The sequence below is a fragment of the Leptosomus discolor genome, chromosome 4 (assembly GCF_034619465.1).
Source record: "Leptosomus discolor isolate bLepDis1 chromosome 4, bLepDis1.hap2, whole genome shotgun sequence".
Classification (NCBI taxonomy): Eukaryota; Metazoa; Chordata; class Aves; order Leptosomiformes; family Leptosomidae; genus Leptosomus; species Leptosomus discolor.
The window spans coordinates 47,427,048-47,446,313 of record NC_141394.1 but is presented as its reverse complement, the minus strand read 5'-3'; the positions used below and the strand labels follow the sequence as shown (position 1 = coordinate 47,446,313).

The 19,266-nt window shown below is 39.4% G+C and overlaps 1 protein-coding gene across 1 annotated transcript in view; it reads right to left on the bottom strand.

The window, feature by feature from the left end:
- Nucleotides 1–19,266, bottom strand: part of SNX25 (sorting nexin 25) — an 88,520-nt gene that overhangs the window by 14,815 nt on the left and 54,439 nt on the right. Inside the window, exons 8-11 of the mRNA XM_086464155.1 lie at nt 14,621–14,752; nt 12,406–12,681; nt 7,370–7,525; nt 3,418–3,549 (exon numbers count right to left, since the gene is read on the bottom strand). Of these exons, the coding sequence (XP_086320281.1) occupies nt 3,418–3,549; nt 7,370–7,525; nt 12,406–12,681; nt 14,621–14,752 (696 nt within the window). The remainder of the gene's footprint in view (nt 1–3,417; nt 3,550–7,369; nt 7,526–12,405; nt 12,682–14,620; nt 14,753–19,266) is intronic.

Here is a 19,266-nt window from a genome sequence, read left to right as displayed (position 1 = left end):
ACCAGCACACACCTACTGCTTCCAGCCAAAAGGCGCTTCAGTGGGTTGGAGCCCAAGCCCAGAGTTTGTGCTGAATGCCAAACCTCGCATGCCATGCTGTGAGATTTCACCGCACTTCTACTACTCCCATCCCCAAAATCATCCAATTCTTTCTGAGAAGCATCCTAACCCTCTTCTAGCTCCGATTCTTCATGAGCATAAACTTAACACTTGCGCTCTGGTTTAGTCTTCCAAGTCCACAGGTCCTGTGAGAGTCACAGCCCTGATTGTTTCACAGCACTGGCAAGGGCTCTCAGAATTAGCCCCTAGGATGGCATTTCCACAAGTCTCCTCCTCAGCCCTTTCTCAGCCCCTTCCCTCAGCTTACAGGTGAGTCTTCCAGGTTATTCACTGCTACTTACCTGGCAAGGACAGAATCGGCCCTCAAGTACCTAAAGCAGCTTCAGGGTATTGGGGTTTTTTTGCATTGACAGCAACTCCATAGCCTCAAGACAATGCAAAGATTAATAATTTCAGAATTTAGTGTCTACTAGCACGCCATAGATACCTAGTCCACAAAGGGTAAAGATTTCTGCCTTCTCCCTATGAGACACAAAGTCCCAAAGTGGACAGAGAGAGATATGAACAAGGATGTTGACACACCTACATCCCCTAACCAAAACTACAAGGCACATGCCAGAGGTAAGCACCCCTTACTGGAGAGTGTAGTGTGGAAACATTCAATGAAATATCGCAAAAGCAAATGAGGTACAAGTACTGCTAAATACTTCCCAGGAGAAGCTATAGCTATTAGCTGCAGTAGGCCAAATGTAAACTTAACATCAGCAAAAACTGTAACAATAGTTCAGTAAAGTAACAAGCTGCTAAGGAAAACCGTTGAATTACCTATTAGAAGCACTAAGGGCTGGTCCAGACATCTGTCAGGAATGATTAAACATTAACAAAAATTAGCCCAGCCATTAAGCCAGTGAGGAACTGTATGACTCAACCAGAAAGTTCCTTCAGTCAGAGCGGCTCTCTGAAACAGCCCACCCAAGCTGCGCAGCAGCGAAATAGGAGCTACCCAGACTGCTGTTAAAAAAAGTCCCTTAAAAGTCTCTTTCAAACACAGAAAGACCATACAGAAGGCTTATAGGGCACACCGTTTTTTTCCTCAATTCACAGGAAGCTAATTTTCTTAACTTCTACTAAGCATACACATCTTAAATTCCAAGATATTTAAATGAGTAAAACAAGTTATTTTTCCACCATATTCAAATCTACAAATTCCATTCCTTATGAAAGTAATACATTTTTTAAAAGATGCAATGCTCTGAAACAGCCTTCTTTCTTTGGACAGAGGAGGCAGAACATCTGCTGCAATATGAAACAGTACAAGGCCAAAACCATTAAAGCAAGCAGAACAGGTTAGGCTACGTAGCTGTAAGTTTTATACCTGCTGGTAAGGAGGGAATACACCTGTCATGGGGACATGACTCGCAGAATTAGACAAGTTATTATCACAGGTCCCCCTCATTCTGCATGTTCCTACTGTCTTTTTTCAACCTCTACCAACTAGCCAAAACACTGAGTCTCCAAAGACAGTTTTATCAGAAATACTATTTACGAAACGACACCTGTAGGTTATACCACTGAAATTTATTTTTTTATGTATTTCACAAACACAGATAGTGCATTTATGTGACTCAAAACTATTAAATGACTGAAAGATTCAAGCTAAGAGTACAAACAACAGTTTAGACACATAGCTTTTTCCCCAAGTCCTAAGTAGTTCTAGTTTTTATAATGCATTATCTATTAACTGGGTAGTAAATCAGTTTAAAAGGTCAATGACAGGCTATTACATTTTCAACTCAAATTCTATAGCAAAATTACTTTTACTAAGCTTTTCTGCGAAAAACATAGGGCCACCAAGTTTTTCTCTCTCAAAATCATAGACCTACATGCTAGAATTAGCAGCAGCATATTTTGCAGATAGGAAGACAAATGTCACCTACTCATACCCCCTGAAATCGTCAACTGCAGCCAGAACATTCCCAAGCAATTAATTAACATGGATAACATTAATGTTTTCTCCAGCCCACCCTTTGAAGCACAGAGCTGCAAACAGCACAGTTAATGGAAGCCTACATTTAATTATCTAATCCAGTACTACTTATTAGTTAAGGCAGAAAGTAATTAGAAGCCTCTCCCAACCTCCATCTTATTTAGCTGAACCACCTTCTCATCTGGTAATAAGGGAGATGCTGGGCAGTTTTGCATGGTGCCCCTTACCAGAATGCTGCCATTCTGCGGTTTGCTGCACATTATACCACCGGGCTTTAAAATCAGACTTCAAAAGCTACAGAGATCTCTTAAAGCCAATTTAAGAGCTTCACTGTTCTCAGCTGTATCACCTGCAAACAGCATTAAACCACAAACCAACCCAGACACTTACACATTGAGAATCTGTTTTTTAAAGTGGCACCTTAAGTTTTTAACCTGCTGGATTTATTTCTTCTTTTACAGACAATGAGTTTAACTGTTGACAGACCTATCAATAGTTTGCAAGAGCTCAAGACACGACCAAATAAACTGAAGAGCACGTAATTTCTTTCTTCCAAGAAAAATTACCTCAAGGAAAACTACTTATTTAAGGAACATTTTCTTAATAGCACAGGAAGGCAAGCCAGTAGAGATCAAATTAATCTTTAATTCTCTGCCGTGATACTGTCAAGAAGATTGCTTATGTATGGTGTGAGCCTTATGGTTACTACATAACAAGCATTTATTGGGTTCCTTTCACACCAAGTATTAATAGAAAGCCATGAGATGGTAATACTTTTTTGTTTCCGTTACAATTTTTTTTACATTCATTCCATAATTGTCTGCCTGTGCCCAAACAGAAGAGCAGAACAAGACAATTAAAAAAAAAAAAAAAAAGAGAAGAAAAATTTAACTTCTCCTTCAACTTTCTCACAGATTTAAAGCATTCTAGTCCCATGAAACTGTACTACTGTTAAATATTCTAATACAAAACACAAAAAGTGTAAGCACTGCATATTTGAGACGTAGTAGAACTGCACCCAAGTGTAATAGCATGATAATATAATGAGAGACAGTTCTCATCAAAACCAATGCCCCTAAGATAGCAAATTACTTTACCCAATGCCAAAACCAGTTTACATACATGCAAGTATTTTTATAACTCCATTACAACAGTGTCTGAGGACTAGGAATTTTGTGAACGCACCGCAGTAGTCACTGGGGAAACAGAGGAGGAGTTCAGAAGAGGTCAGGGTTTCCTCCCCACCCAAGTAAATATGAAGTGCACACAGTGTACTCAAAGGTATAAGAAAAGTATATACATGTTTTTATTCTTCTCTTGAAGCAAGTTTGAACTGACTCAGAAGATGAAAAGCTGTAGAACACCCATACCTCGCCTGACACAATTAAGGCTTTCCACATGCCAAGATTCTCACACCACCAGTCCGTTCTTGCAATGTGCAGCTGAAGGTCATTGTGCTCTCTCTCCATCAGAGTAATTTCGTCCTTCAGCCTAGAAACAATCTGAGGAAATTTTATTGATTACAGTTGTGCAACATGTCTAGTTGTGTCTTTAGGGACACTAGTTGGAAAAGAGAAAAGGTACAAAAGCAGGGAGAAAATGAACAATTCACATGGAAAAAAAATATTAAGTGAGAGAATCTATGATGCCTCTTACAAACTTGTAGAATACACAGTAATCTTAAAGGTCAACCCTGACACTAAAATAAAAAACAAGTTAGAAGGATATGCTACTATCACTGTCAGCATAAAGGGCACTTTAGATAGGATTATATATTACACTGTATGTTTTATACAAACTTGAAACTGCAATTACTGAAATATGCATTACTGAAGACATCCTCCTTACCATTTTTAGATATACATGATGCAACTGAAGAACATGGGAGTAGATTTAATTTCTAGGAACTTAGCTACGTTAACAATCACTCATGAAGTCACCACTTAATTCATTTTAGTTTTGGAAAGGGAAGGATTTATTACTGTGGAAAGCACACATTTGAAAAAGATGCTGTCACCAAGACATAACTCACTGTCATAATCTCATAAAGGAGAAATAGTGTATCTCATCAAACCAGCAAAAATAAAATAAGTAACCATACATACCACCAGGAAACACTATGACAAGAAAAGTTGATTTAGATTGGAAAATAGGAAACATTTCTTTACTTAAAGAGTGGTTAGGCATTGGAACAGGCTGCCCAGGGAGGTGGTGGAGTCACCATCCCTGAAGGTGTTCAAAAGCCATGTAGATGTGGTGCTTAGGGACATGATTTAGTGGTAGGCTTAGTAGTGTAAGGATAATGGTTGGACCTGATTATCTTAAAGGTCTTTTCCAACAAAAATGATTCTATGATTCTATGTGACATTAGAAACACAGCAAAAGAAACTGACACTTTTTTTCTTAAATACGATATACCACATTGTCAAGTTTACGAGTCTTAGTTGTACAATTTGCATCACAAGTGGACATTCTACAGAGCTACAGTAATTGTCTTTCAGAATTTTTGTCACGTAAGATGTGAAATATTATCTACATGACAGCTATATAACAACCTTCTAGCATATACCTAACCTTCAGAATAATTTTGTATTTTATTTTATTTACTATTGACATACAGATTGCTCTGCAGTCACCTTACACGGACTCCTACATGTGGCATCCAGTAACAATCGATAAATATAGAAGAAGTGGTAAGGTTTCATCATAAATAAATAGCTTCTATGCTTATAAAAATACTGAGACTTTGAAATGATACTGGATCCATTTTACTATTCTTTTTCAAAGATGTATATATTTTCAAAGACAAAGGATATTTTAGGTGAAAAAAAATACAGGGAAAACCCCACTAATTTAGAAGGGGTACAATCCCTACCTCCCCAAGAGCTTAGGTATAGAAAGAATATAGCTATTATTTCTCAAGAATGCAAAGGGAATATACAAGGGATACAGCCATATGAATGCAACAATACACAAAGGTTTAGTTATATAGGGGTTTGATATGAAAAGAAAGAAAATTTAAAACTATAGCGCTACAGAAACAAGTGGGATGGCCTAACTCATGCATACACAAGCACATCCACTTTTGTTTAGTGCTTTTTTTGTAATTCTAACTCTGTTTGCCCATGGTGCAAATTTTTGCTTAAAACCTACTTGGTTATAAGAGCACCTCTTACAACTTCTTGAAGTGAGTTTTATGTTCACTCCTGGTATAGGTCCACTGGAAATACAAAGGTTCTGAACAAGTTATCATTAAATCCTGCCAACTTCCTCGTAATTCCTGACAGAGACAGAGGCCTTTTTCCATTCAGTAAAGTCCCATTTAATTTCAGTAATTGTGTCACACAGTTTTGTATGAAAATAAGGCTTAGCAAGCACTAGAAAGTGCTCCGGGTGGGAAATGTTAAGGTTTCGCTTTGCTGCTGAGGATGACGAGACTGAACTCCCTGCACGTTTACTGTGGTTGCACAAGACGGCATGAGACTACACTCGCAGACCCAAGGGAGGCAGCAGCTGAGCTTCGGGCATAAGGCACGCACCAAAAGTGGACCTCCAAAATCAAGCTATCTGCTATGGCAGTGGGCCTCATATGTCAGACACACTGCCCAAGACTCTGTCATCTTTTCCAGTCATCTTTGCTAGTCTTCACACTCCACAGAAAGAACTGAAATAAGACTTCCCCCTACAGAACATTTTCTTTTAAAACTAGCAGCATTCCACGTGCCACTCAAATGAGTAGTTTTCTTTCTTGACTGACTGGCATCCAAGCTGCACGGTGCTAGAAGTCACTTAAAGATGAACATACATGTTTTACATGGGTCTCACAGCAAAGACATTTCAAAAAGAGAAAAACAACCCAGGAACACCTTGCAGTCAAAAAATTTAATACAAAATGTGTGTGACATTTCCCTTCATATGGCACAAAACTGTGGCATTTTTAGAAACATTTTTTACTTCATATGACCAAGAACCAAATTTTTACCTACCACATCCAGAGGAGAAAAAATAAAGTCCCTGTGATAAAGTGCTCTCACACTGTCAGCCCTAACTATCCATTTACAAGCTCCACAGGTAAACGCTAGATACTGCAGTAATACTGCAGGCATTAAAAAAAAGGGGGACACATCTGTTCTCTTAGACTCAGAACAGTAATGGCTGGATGACAAATCAGAGGTATCTTTTGCCAGCTGAGGCCACACACACAGCAGAGAGCAGCTTTGAGCGGGACACCCCAGAACAACACATTTCCAGTTGTTTGCAGCAACCTCTGGCAGAAGGGAGATGTGGAAGGGACAGAGGGAACAAAGCTAGCCAGCGTGGCCTCAAACACTACTGTCCAGATCTTTCTCTCAGAGGTAGCTATCCCCAGAGCTGGGGCAGCAGAGAATGAATGGGGTGTCAACTTCTATTCAGACCAGCACCTGGTCCTCCCTGAGTGAAGGAACATATGTACGAAGCACTCAGGTCCTGAGCAATGACTAATGCCCTGGTACATTTTTGCCAGCCCTAGCAGCAGGCCATTTCAGGGAGACGCCTTGGCTACTTGTTCGCCTCACCCACCATCTACCATTGGCAACCAACCTTACTGCACCTGAAAAGCTTGGCCTAGCTGCACCTGAACAGTTCTGTAGTATCATCCTCAGCAGCCATACAAATGAGTTGGCCTAAGCCAAATGCAAACCACTTGCTTCTGCCTGAATATGTTCTTAGACTACTTAACTGTTGCACTTTGCAAAGAGAAAAAGATTTCTTTAACTTTTCTTTTTATCCAAGCCCAGAGAGCTGAAGTTTCATACCCCTCAGAATTTTCAGTCTGATGAAAGTGCGCCCTGCAGATTTCTCCTAGCTCGTCACAAAGGAAATCAGTCACTTTTACAGCTTTGGGGTTCCCCCCCCGCCCCTTTACTTGAGCAAGCCAGTCACGACTGTGGATTACGAAGTTGTGCTGTGCTATTGCAAAGCCAGCAGAGGGAGCAGAAGTTAACCTGCACAACCCTCCGCTGCAGTGCTGCAGATGCAGCAGGGACACGAAACAAGCTGCGATGAAGAATTACGTAGATACAGGTAGGTAGAGATGTAAGGAAGAAATACTGTTTGCCACCAACAAAGCAGCAAGACCACTAGGAGAGTGGTCATTATTCTACGATAAAGAAATAGTATCATAGTTGCAATTTTCTTTTTTAAAAAATAAACATTTAAAACTAAGCGCTGATTTCACTTTCTGTAACTGGCTGACCTGTCCAAAAAGAGCCTGAGACAACTGGATATTACACCGACGCACACATAATGTAAAAAAACACTGAAGACACTAAAGGTATTTACCTTTTTGTCAGGTTTTGGTGAATTACATATGGAATTTAGAGCCTGTTTCTTATACTCGAGCTTGTCATTTAGCTGGCGAAGTTTATTTACAGCGTAACTGGCCTGTTCATTAATTCTTGTGCTGCATTCCTCAGTAGCTTCTTCACAACCTTGGCTCTAAGGAATAGAGGATGAGAGTAACTGCATCATTAACATGAAAAAGGAGACAGTTATTGTTTGCTTCATAAGCATTTTATGTGTTAAGAACACTTCTTCTTGATCGAGGTGAAAATGTAGGTATAACAGATTCTAACAGATATTCCAACCACCAGATCCAACAGGAAACATAGTTCTGCTAAAAAAAAAAAAAAAAACCACCCAAAACCCCAAAAACCCCAGACAAAGCCTTATTACCGTCTATACTACAGCTCTTCATCAACTCTTGCCAACTGTGTAAAATGACCTTCAAGCTACGGCTTTAGTGTAACTGAGAGAAAGAATCAAAGTTTGTTTTAAAAGCAACAACAGCTTAGTAGTCATGATCAATACTCACAGCCAGATCGAAAAGCAAATGCTCAGCTCTGAGCTGAAAGATAATGGGGTGGGGGGTGGGAAACAGACACACAGACCAGGACACAGCAGAGGGAAAACAAAACCAGAAAAAACACAGTTTTAACAAACACTCCTGCCTCCCACAAACCTTCACAAAACAGATTTATCAGCCTGTAGAACAATCTAAACCAAGTCTTTTCTATTCATAAACAGATTTCACTGCTGGTTTTAGAAGTGATAATAAAAATGTGTTAAAAGCACATATGCATCACCCTAAACTCCTAAATCATTTTCTTACATTCATTCAGACAAACCAATAGCTTTTTCCATCTTGTGTACTACAGCATGCAAAAAAAAAAAATAGAAAACTTCACACCTTTCAGTGATAGATTCTCTTTTAACATCTTTTGGCATTTGCCTCAAGCCTCCCCTTTCTTACCGTGCTTCCCCAAATAGGCATGAAGACCTTGAGATCCAGCAAACACAGCACTGTGATGTTACCGTTGCCATGTTCAAAGATCTTTGAGGTCTGCTTCTGATTGAATATACCTAAATTTATCTGTGGGAAGCTATGAATCTAACCTCATGAACAAGAGTTCTATGTTATTTAATGATATTCTCACTAAGCAAGCTGTATCTTTATATAACTAAAAAAAAAAAATGCTAACAGAAAGAAGTCTCATACTCTACTATAAATTCTCTGAGTTTTGAAGGAGACAATCCTACTGTAAATTCTGCACTATTTTACATCTTAGTAAAAAAAGTCTGAGAAGAGATGGAGCAAACATAATTAATCTCCTTAGTGTGATCCTCATAAGGGAGGGCAGCATAATGCAGAAGTCAGGAGTCCTAGGCTAAGAAATCCACGCCCTTTTCCAGCTCTGCATTGGCCTGCTATGGGGCCGAGTAAGTAATATTAGCTCTATGCCCAGTCCCTTCTGTCTGTTCTGCATGGACTGTAAACTCCTCAGGTCAGAGACTCCCTCCAAGCATGTGTACAGAGCTCAGCTCCTGGCACTACGATAACACAAATACTAATAATTAACGACACTGGGTGTTATTCAAAACGCTATTGAACAGAACCACAAAATTAAAAACTTTACACTTGTTGGGAAGTACAGATGTCAAAATGAATCAAAAGTGCTATTTTAACACCGAAGAATTAAAAGCCTTTTCTTATGAAGTTTGGTTCTAGCAATCAAAGGATTGCAATCAATTATAAATCAGTGAGGCTCTGCTCACAGAGGTAGGCTACATGGTTTCTTTCATTAATATTTCAGACACTTACTGTCCTGGTTTGGGCTAAACCAGAACTAATTCTGTTTTAGTGCTTTAACTTTTCAGTTAAGTCTCCTCTAACTAACAGCACTTTCTGAAACAGCAGCATGTTTTTCCAGACAGTGACTGCTTCCAGCAGTGACAAGGCCTGATGTTTATAGTTCGTACCAAGGAATGGGATGCAGAGGGGCCCTTGCTTATACTTGTTCTTACAGCGACCAAGGTCACTGCTAAATCTCGTACTCCGTGTTGGGGTGCCGGGAGTGAAAAGGGTCGCACTTGCAGGGAGGAGTGAACTGGACAGGTGACCCAAAACTGACCAACAGAGTGTTCCATCCCATAGACGTCATATTCAGTATAAAGCTAAGAGATCACCAGGGTCTCTCCTGCTCTTCTTCGATGGCCGACATCTGAGGAGGACTCTGTCTGTTCTTACATCGTCGATCCCGATCTGTGCATCCCTGAATCCAGTGCCTGAGTCCAGCTCCTGCATCCCGTCCTTGTCTGCTGCCAGTCCAGCCTGGGACTGCCCCAGTGCCAGCCCTGCAGCGTGGTGGTGACGTATTGTCATCGGGGGGGGGGGAGTTGCGTACGGTATTGGTTTTGTATATATTTGTACATATTGCATATATTTCATTATTTCCTTATTCTTATTATTATCTTTTCTTTTATTGCTATTGTTTCATTAAAGCTGTTTTAGTTTCCTTTTCCAAATCGTAAAGTCTCTCGCCCTTGTTCTCTTTCCTTTTCCCTTTTTGGGAGGGGAGAGGGGTTAGTAGAGAGTGTCTGTCATTTGTTAGTGGCCCAGCCTCAAACCATGACACTTACAGAAATTATTACACTGCTCAATCACTAGGTTTATCACAAAAACACTAGAATTAAAAGACAACAAGTCACCTGTATTCAAATTTATCAAATAAACAACCAACACACTCAAAGCTGACATTGTAAAGTATCATGCTGTTTCCCTTGATTGCTAAACTGAAGTGACTTCCATTTCTGTGAGTGCTGCAGAACACACTTTGGGCTTATTTTAGCCACCTGACACACTCAGCATTGAAGCAACCACCAGACCCTCTTTCTTCAAAGTGCTGCACACAGGCACTGCTTGCTTCTGTATTTTTACATCTACTCATGACCTTTTAAAGGAGGTTTGTCCAAGGAGCGAAAAGCGATGGCAGATTGGAAGAAAGAAGAAAGAGCTTGTTTCATGTGCAGCAGAACCAGCAGAGTCTGGCCTTCCTCCAGTTCCTATCTTCTGATTTGATTCTCTCACGTTTCATCAGGGTTTGCCCTTTTGTCCTTCCCTCCATGAGTACACTAGACAGCTTTTTACCTACCAAACTGTAACAGTGAAATTTATAGAAAATTAACATAGTAACTCCCACAGTGCCCCAGTAAGCGAGAACACAGACCTCCAAAACCCAAACTAAACCAATTAGTATTTGCTAACAATATGGATCCCTCCAGAAATATCTGATTTCTCAGCCATGGTTTCCTATACACAGGGAGGAAAAAAATCCAAACCTATTAGCCAGTAGTATGTTTTCACCAACATTTGAAAGCGCACTAGAACCTTCAAAAAGAAGAATTTGTTATAATTTACTTTCACCTCAAAGACCTGAAGGATGGCACAGAGCCATTAGGATTGCTCTATTCAAGAAATGCTCTAACGGCATATGCAACTTCATACTTAATTTATTGTTAAAAATGCAAAAAACTTTAACCATATAAGCAAACCTGGCAATACACTAGTCTTTAAGGTTTCACAGCAGACACAGCCTTCAAATCTGGCACATATATATCCAAGGACTCAGAGGAAGGACAGATGATGCTGATGTCAAAAACCGAATTTTTCAGCAGCTATAGTAAATGTTATCTGACAGAGGACAGCTAGCCCTGAAGTGTTGTGTCAGTTTTCTTAAAAAAACTGTTATCTCTGTTAGACTCTGAATAAAATGTATAAAGAGATTAAAAAGCACAACGTTTAATACTTAGAAAGTTCTGGACAAAACCAGTAACTCTCTTCTTAAAGTCCCAACAGTTGCAAACACAAGGACAGAAAGACTTTGAAGTACCTACCACCCTCAACACAGCTGAGTTAGCAGTGAGAAAAGTAGAAAACGCATCTTGGATCTTTTATCAAGGAAAAGAACACAGGGAGAAACTAACAATGAAAAATCCAGCAAGCTCTAAAAGTTTATATTGGAAGTAATTTATTTATAACAGCTCATCTCTGCACATTTGCTTGATATGGACTACGGAGACTATAATAGCTCACCTACAGAAATGAAAGTTATATTTAAGTAGTAAATACAAAAGCCTCACGGTCCAGAAAAAGTGTTTCTAAATGGCAGAATGTAGATCAGCACCTCTGAATTCTGCTTCTGATTTTTTCATTTAGATCCAGTTTTAGACAAACTATTACACTTCACTGTGTTCTGAGCAAGTTCACATGTAAAATGAAGATATCCAGGGTGACCTGAAGTAGCAGCCTGACTGAAAGATGCTCACTAGTCTGAGAGACACTCTTGTCAAAATGTTCTTCCATAAACGTAACGTAAGTGCCTCTGACGTGACCAACTTAGAGAACTCACTGAAAAAACCTGCCCCAAGAGAGCTGCCATTGGGTTATTGCTCATGACCTTTTGAATGCTCTGTTTTAATATTTCCAGTTCTAGTGCTATTTTAATCAGTTTTATCTTCCAACATAGCTTATTAATTTATTCACTAAATTAATAAAAAAGCACTAAGATTACATTTTTCATTACTTTTTCTCTTCTGTGCAGCTTTTAATACCTATTTAGTACCTAGGAAATGCACAAGGGACAGGAACAATATCTAGACAGAAACCTACTGATGTTTCAGTGAGACTTCCTTCATTGAAAAGCAGAGCAGCTGAGCTTGAATGAGGTACGTTTTGCATCCTCTGGTACTAAGGAGCAAAACAAAAGGTAAGGAACACAAAAGGCTTGGAAATCTGAAATATCTACTTTAACTAATTTAAAGTGTAAGTAGTCAGTCATTTTGTACCATTTTGTTTCAAAGAGCTTGTAAACTTACCAGGTTTACTTGATGAAAATACGAAGAGTGACATTTATAAATATATCAGAAAAAAAAAGAAAAGTCGTCCAAAGCTCAAGGACAGAAGATGCTACTGTATGCTTTATTCAGCATCGTCTTCAGATCACCTTAAATAACAGAAAGAAATTGTCCATATGACTCACCACTTCGTCTCTGTCCTCAGGAGTTAGCTGAGCAGAACTTCTTTCTTCTTCCTTCTTGACTGATCTCTCATATAAATCACTGACGATGAACGAGGGGTAGTATCTGTCCTTTAGAGTTTCATAAACATCTGCCTGAATTCTGTAGAATACTTCAATGCCTTTATTTCCCACAAGACTTTGCTGTATTTCTTTATAAAGGGATTTTTCCACAGGTATTTCTCTGCTTTCCACAAAAAAATTCTGATAAATTTCACTCACCAGCTGAGGTATTTCAGCCTAGGAAGCAAGGAGGGAAAGGGAGGGAGAAGAGAATAATGAAAAAGTGTTAAAAATATCAGGATGACTCAGGATCCAGGTGCATAATTTGAAGGATGATCAAGCTAATTGCATGTCCAGACAGATGAGAACGCATCTGTGAATCTCTTACTGAGATCAAGCACTCTGCCTGTGCACCTATGCTAAGCAGTCAATTTCACAAGGTAAGTATAGTATTTGCTAAGTGAAGAAAGAGCTATGCTCTAAAATCACCATAGCTTCACACCCACTGCTTTTAAATGTATGCTCCAAAAGCTGGTATTAAAAGGTAAAAAAGTGCTAGAGCAACACTGCGGTCACCATTTTAAATTCAGATTGTAGAGTTCAGGTCTATCAGCTCTCCTGTCTTCTGCTGGATAGGATCAACTCGCTGTTTACATGACTATAATTAATTTTTGAGAGGGGGGAAGAAAAAAAAAGAAAAAAGGAAAACCAAGCACACCTGAAGAGACGTTTACCAGCACACGATGCTGGGTATTTCCACTGAGCACAGACCAGACCACGGGATTGAACTTTGCAGTAATGAACAGGAAAGAGGAAGTAATGCAGCACAGCCCAGGATCACTTCTCTAAATCATCATCTCTTTAAACTGACCCGAATTAAAAAGGTTTTATGCACTCCCTTAGTACAGCGCAATGTGCTTGCCTGCCTCATGTGAGATATCACAGCCACATGGCTGCATGATGCTACTTTTTTATAATCAAAACTGCCCCTGTAGTGGCAGACAACCTTTCCGTTCCATGAAGAAGCAGGAGCACAGCATGTTAGAATCTCTTTTTTTTTTTTTTTTTTTTTTTAAAAAAAAAAAAAAAAAAAAAAAAAAAAAAAAGAGTCCTGAATAAAGGCACTGTACACATTGTTCTGAAAGCAAGGACAGAAATCACAGCTGAAAGGTCATTTTCCAATCACGAGCAGTTTGCAAATCAAAACTGATTGATACAACTTTCTCCACAGTGCCTGACAAATGGTTCTTAGCCTGAGTTGGTTGTTAGCCATTTCCTCAGATCATATTAATAGCTCACTACTCACGCTCCACAATTTGCCACTTTGGTTACAGGACGTTATTTATGTTTTCCAACTGACTAGAATCTTTTTACATAGGAGAGTAATAAAATTACAGTGAATAAAAAGCTAACTGATACTTATTAACGAAATTCCTACCTTATGCTAGCGTGACTCCTGGAGGTTTAAAACAGTTTTCCCCAAAAATTCACCCCACTGCTCACCAACAGCAAATTTGTCCTCTACAGTCTTGCTCTGCACCAATACTCCAGGATACATCTTGCAACCATAAGTGATATTTCCCATCCCTTTTTCAGGGTTATCATTCCTACTCTATCTTAGCACAAATTACAATATTGCATTGTTTCTTAGTTGCTTATACAGCAACAGAACAGGGAGAGGAAGGGGTATTTTAAAGTAAAAATCTCTCTTTGGAAAGGATTTTAAAAACATACATACAGAAATTTTCCCCGTTTTGGATTGAATGGGCTACCTGTAATTGGCAAGATGAGAAGTTTATGTACAGACTGTCAAACAGTAATGTACTCCTAAGTTTCACATGAGCTGATACAACCAAAGCCAATATATTACTGCAAGTTTTCTTCTCCGGTGGAGTGGGATATAATTCTATTAATTTTGCGTATCAATTACCCTTTTTACAGGTCATGTTGCTACACTGAACAACAGTAAACCATCATCACAACAATCCACAATTTTTAACTGATATATTACCCTCAAACATTGACATGAAGTTAAAAAACCTAAATTGCTTAGCACCCATCCTGTGCTATTGCTATTTTAAAAACACAAATACAAACACACTTCCTAACATCAAGATCACAACAAGCAGAGATTCCCGTTAATGCACAAGCCGCATGGCCTTGCAATTTCTTCCACCTTGTTAGCATTCTTCAGACACTCCACAGACTCCCAAAGACCGATCAAAGCTGTCTTGTCCATCCTTTCCATGTAGATTCGGAAGTGCTCTCGGTATGAAGGGTTGGCCAAAATTTCTTCAAATTGAAGAATCTGAAGAAAGGAAAACTAAGAGTAAAACCTGGGAAAAAAAAACTAACTCTAGCTTCTCTCCATCCCTTATGGGGAAAATCTTTTCACTTGATGTCCCCACAGAGCACCATGCATCCCACAAACGTGTACTACATTCAACTGCACAGATTTTCTATGGTAACAGTTTTGCTTCATTACAAAAAAAATCAATAATAACGTAAAAAATATTAGCTGTAAGTATTTAGAAGATAAATGCATCTATGCTCCTAGCAGATAGGAAATGTTTCCACATGTTTTCTGTCCAGAAGGTAAGACTACATTTCAAAGGACTAAGATGGCATTTCAAGTCATTCATGAAATGCTATTGCCAAAAATTTAACTTCCAATGTTAAGTATCTCCAATGCATGGCAGAGGAGCCAAGCTGAAAGCTAACTGATCTATTCTTTGCTTGACTCAAACAAAGAGTAACACCAGCAGTTTCCAGGCCACAGGGCTCCAAGATTTATCTCAATTATTCCCAGGGATACACAGAAAGATGGAGTGTAGTTCTTTACCCTGGCAGCCAGGGCACTGGTGGCCAGTTCCCAATAACTGAGTGTTATTGAAAAGCATCTATCAGAAATGCAGACAGGAAGGAGTACAGGCTGTGATATAATGCTCAGGACTCTTCCTGAGGTTAGAGGGTGTACGTCAAGCAGAGAAGGAAATGAAATGCAGACTTCCTACACCCAAGCAGATGCTGCAGGCACTAAGCTGTTGGATTAAAAAGCCATTATCACTTCCTCATCCTCTACTATTTTTGTGAATCCAGGCCTTTTCTTTGAGAAGAACACCTGAAAACAAATCACCTCCCTGACAAAATGAATGTGTCTTCCCATGTTGAACAAAATGAACAATCTTGGCTTTCTTTGATAAATAGGACTGATTTTCAAAACACCTTATTAAAACCGAACACCCCTTCCTCTCCATCTTTTCAGTCTAGCAGCCAAAGCAGTTTTCATGTAGCTTATTTAGTACCATTACTTATATTACCAGGAATCCAAACACACCAGAGTGATCTTGGTCTCTTGCTTTTTACCTCACCTCAAAGCAGTTTTCATGTAGCTTATTTAGTACCATTACTTATATTACCAGGAATCCAAACACACCAGAGTGATCTTGGTCTCTTGCTTTTTACCTCACAGACAACAACTGACCCACACCTTTTTCTCTGAAAAGAAAAGCAGGTCCTTAAGCACCGAGGTTAATAAATCTATAATAAATTCCTATGACTTTGCATTTTATAGCAAAGATATAATTTAGTACAGAGCAAGACATGAATTCCAACCAAGATTGAGGCATTGATGATAATTTCGCTAAGATGGGTTTTCTGATACCTAATAATAATATAATTCAGGTCACGTATCAGCCTCTCTCTCTCTGGGCAGACCACCTATTTTCCTAAACCTAGTACCTCTGAGACTCTACCACCAAGTCACATTTAGGAAAAATGGTTTGCTGGACTCAGGCTGTATGGGAGGAAACCACGTACATGTGCACGTACACAATTACTAGCACAAGTCACTTCCTTAATGAACCAAGCCAAAGAAGGTTCTTTAAAAACTGCAGCCACCTATGTTTTGCCTGAAATAGCTCCCCTATATTTTGGGCAGTGTTTAAGTAAATTGTGTTTGTCTCAGCTGAAATGCTCTTTTTGAGCACTCTTGATCTTCGAAGTCCCTCAGTGACAGTCATGTGCTATTCCTCTCTTTGTCCTTTACCATAACAATATTGCCTGGACATGGCTTGCTCTTAGCTTAAGATCTATTCAGGTATACGAAGATAACAAACTTCTGCCTTCCAGAGCTCACTCTATAATCCTTATGGAACAGCACAGAGAGAGAGGCTTGCTGAAGCTAGGCTTATTACAGAAATGGTGATCAGACTGTCAAAGAGAAGAACACAGAGATGACAATTCAAAGGCCAGTCTGTGGTTTAGCCTCATTGCTGTGCATCATCATACTCTCTATTTCATCATTTTATCAAGGACAACTATTTAAAATACAAGTGGAAGGGGATCTTCCACCCTCTTGAACAGAGATCTTCACCATCTCTGGGACTGTCAGCTCTGTAAATGATAGCAGAGGAATAAATCACAATGTGGAGGAGACACATTCCATTAATTCTGAAGCAAGAGATCACCTTGGTCTCTATGCTTCTACTATCTAAGGTATCCCCACCCAGGCTACCAGCAAGGAGCATAATTAACAAACATCCCTTCTCAAAAGTAACTGTGGGTAAGTGCTGCTGCAGGGAGCAAGGCCAGTGCAGCCATCCCTCCCACCTAACACAGGGCCCACCGCACAAGTGCCCCATGGCAATTAAAGTGGTGGTGCCTAATAACGGTGTTACGCAAACTTTCTAATAGCTACCTTGCAAACTGAAATACTTAAACAAAATAAATTAACAGACAGAAAAACTTATTTAAACTTATCTTGCAGAAATGAGACCTCTCAAACTTTTTTTTAGGTTTTTGTTTAAGGCTTGACTATCCTGAAATTATCAAATACATTACAAACGCTACAAACATTACTAAGACTTCGATGACAACAATGACAGACAAAAGAGGTTTTTTAGGTTTGAGGTGATAAGTTATCATAAAATGCATGCAATCCAGGAAGCATTCTGTGGAGGATCCTTCTTTCTCTGATTTAAAGAACAACATTCTGCAGTAATTCATAATCCTTAGCAAAAGATCATTCTGTGACTCAGTATCACCACAGATAGAGTACAAAACTCTAAGCTATGTTGGCAGATACGCACGTATTAGAGCACATGTACACCCGCAAATCTAATATCCAGTTAGCAGATATAATCTTAGAATTATCAGCCTCAACAACTCTTCAAGTCTTTTTAACTCTAGGGAAGCTTCCAGGTTCAGAAAAAAACAGCAGCTTTACTGCTGCTACATCAATTCCCTACTCCAACAGGAAAGTAACTAATATACCACAGCTGGTCACAGGCTCTGCCAAAGACTAGGAAGGCATTAAATTATCTTCTTTTTTTTTTTTTTTTTTCCAAGCAGGGTGCTTTAACCAGCATCCTTAGCATATGTACACAGATTAGCCTTGCTCCTCGCCCTACAAAGCAGAGAGCTGGTCTTGGCAAGTCCCTAAAGATAGCCGCAACCTCTCTCTGGACGAGGAACACGGAAAAACTACTTAATGTGGAAGGGCCTGTATAGGCACCAGACACAGCACAGATGCACTGTACTGTATTTCTTTGCAACACACCAGGTTCCCATTCGCTACAACCACATTGGCCTATAGTGAATAACCACAACAAAGCTGGTAACGGCACTGCAGATCATGGGTGGGGTGAACATAATTTGGGTCAGTAGTGGAGGTTTGCTGCTGGGATGATGGCACACAGACTCTTGTTTTCTGTTTTCATTTGTTTGGGTGTTGTTTTTTTTACTTTTTTGTAGAAGACAGGAATAACAGGAATGGGAAAAATAACACCAGAAAAATGTGCCTCTTTCCAAAGTGCATTTTAAAAAACATTAGCTAATGCTTTGTCTGTGCACTACTAAAATTAAAGCATATATTCTTATAATTCTTTTTTAAATAGAGGCAAGTCATCATAAGGCTATCTTTGTCACAGACAGCAGTAGCTGAACAAATGCAATGATAAGTACATAGTACAGAAGGTACCTACACATATACTAATGGAAAAATCCCTGCCTTGAGACTCACGTACTTGTGAACACACTTCTGTCATAAGACACTCCATCTTCAGGCAACAGGGGAACAACAACTGAAGCTTGCTTTCTTTATATCCCCAAATTCTGTACCACGAGGTCTCCTGACATAATGTGATCTCGCAACCTGAAGCTTGGAAATCACAGTGAAAATTCGATCAGTCACCAGTTAAATCAGTGTCTATCCACAGATGTGGTGGAAGCAAGGTTTTCTGCAGGAGTTTCAACTTAGTCCTCATCATCAGGGTTATGGACATGAACTGCCTGCACCTCAAAACACACTCAGGTGGTTTCCTTGCTATTTCACAGCTAGTCAAGGATCAGATCCCCAAAGCACCTCCTACCACCCATGGTTCACAAAACAGCTCCACTAAGGAGATGCTGTGACTCCACAGGTCAAATCTCACAGATGTGGTGATGTGGCTGTTATGCTGAACACAACAGATCAAACAAATGGTTTGCTGAATAAACACAGACAACAAGAACTCAATTAATTACTGCAGACTGTGCAGGTACAGTTTCTAAGAAAAAGGATTGCACTGACCATAAGTAGATTAGAAGAAATGCTTTATATATTACACTAACTCAAACTGCATTTTCTCTGCAAGCAAATCTAACACCCAGGGCTGACTACAAATCAGTATCAGAACTAATGACAGAACTCAGATTTAGAGAGCAGCTAGGGTTTGTTTGTTTGCTTATAAACATTTGATCATAATTCACACATTCATGATTTCCCTAGAGAACCGAGATTCAGGATAATGGCCCAAGTGAAACATGTAAAGCCTATACAGT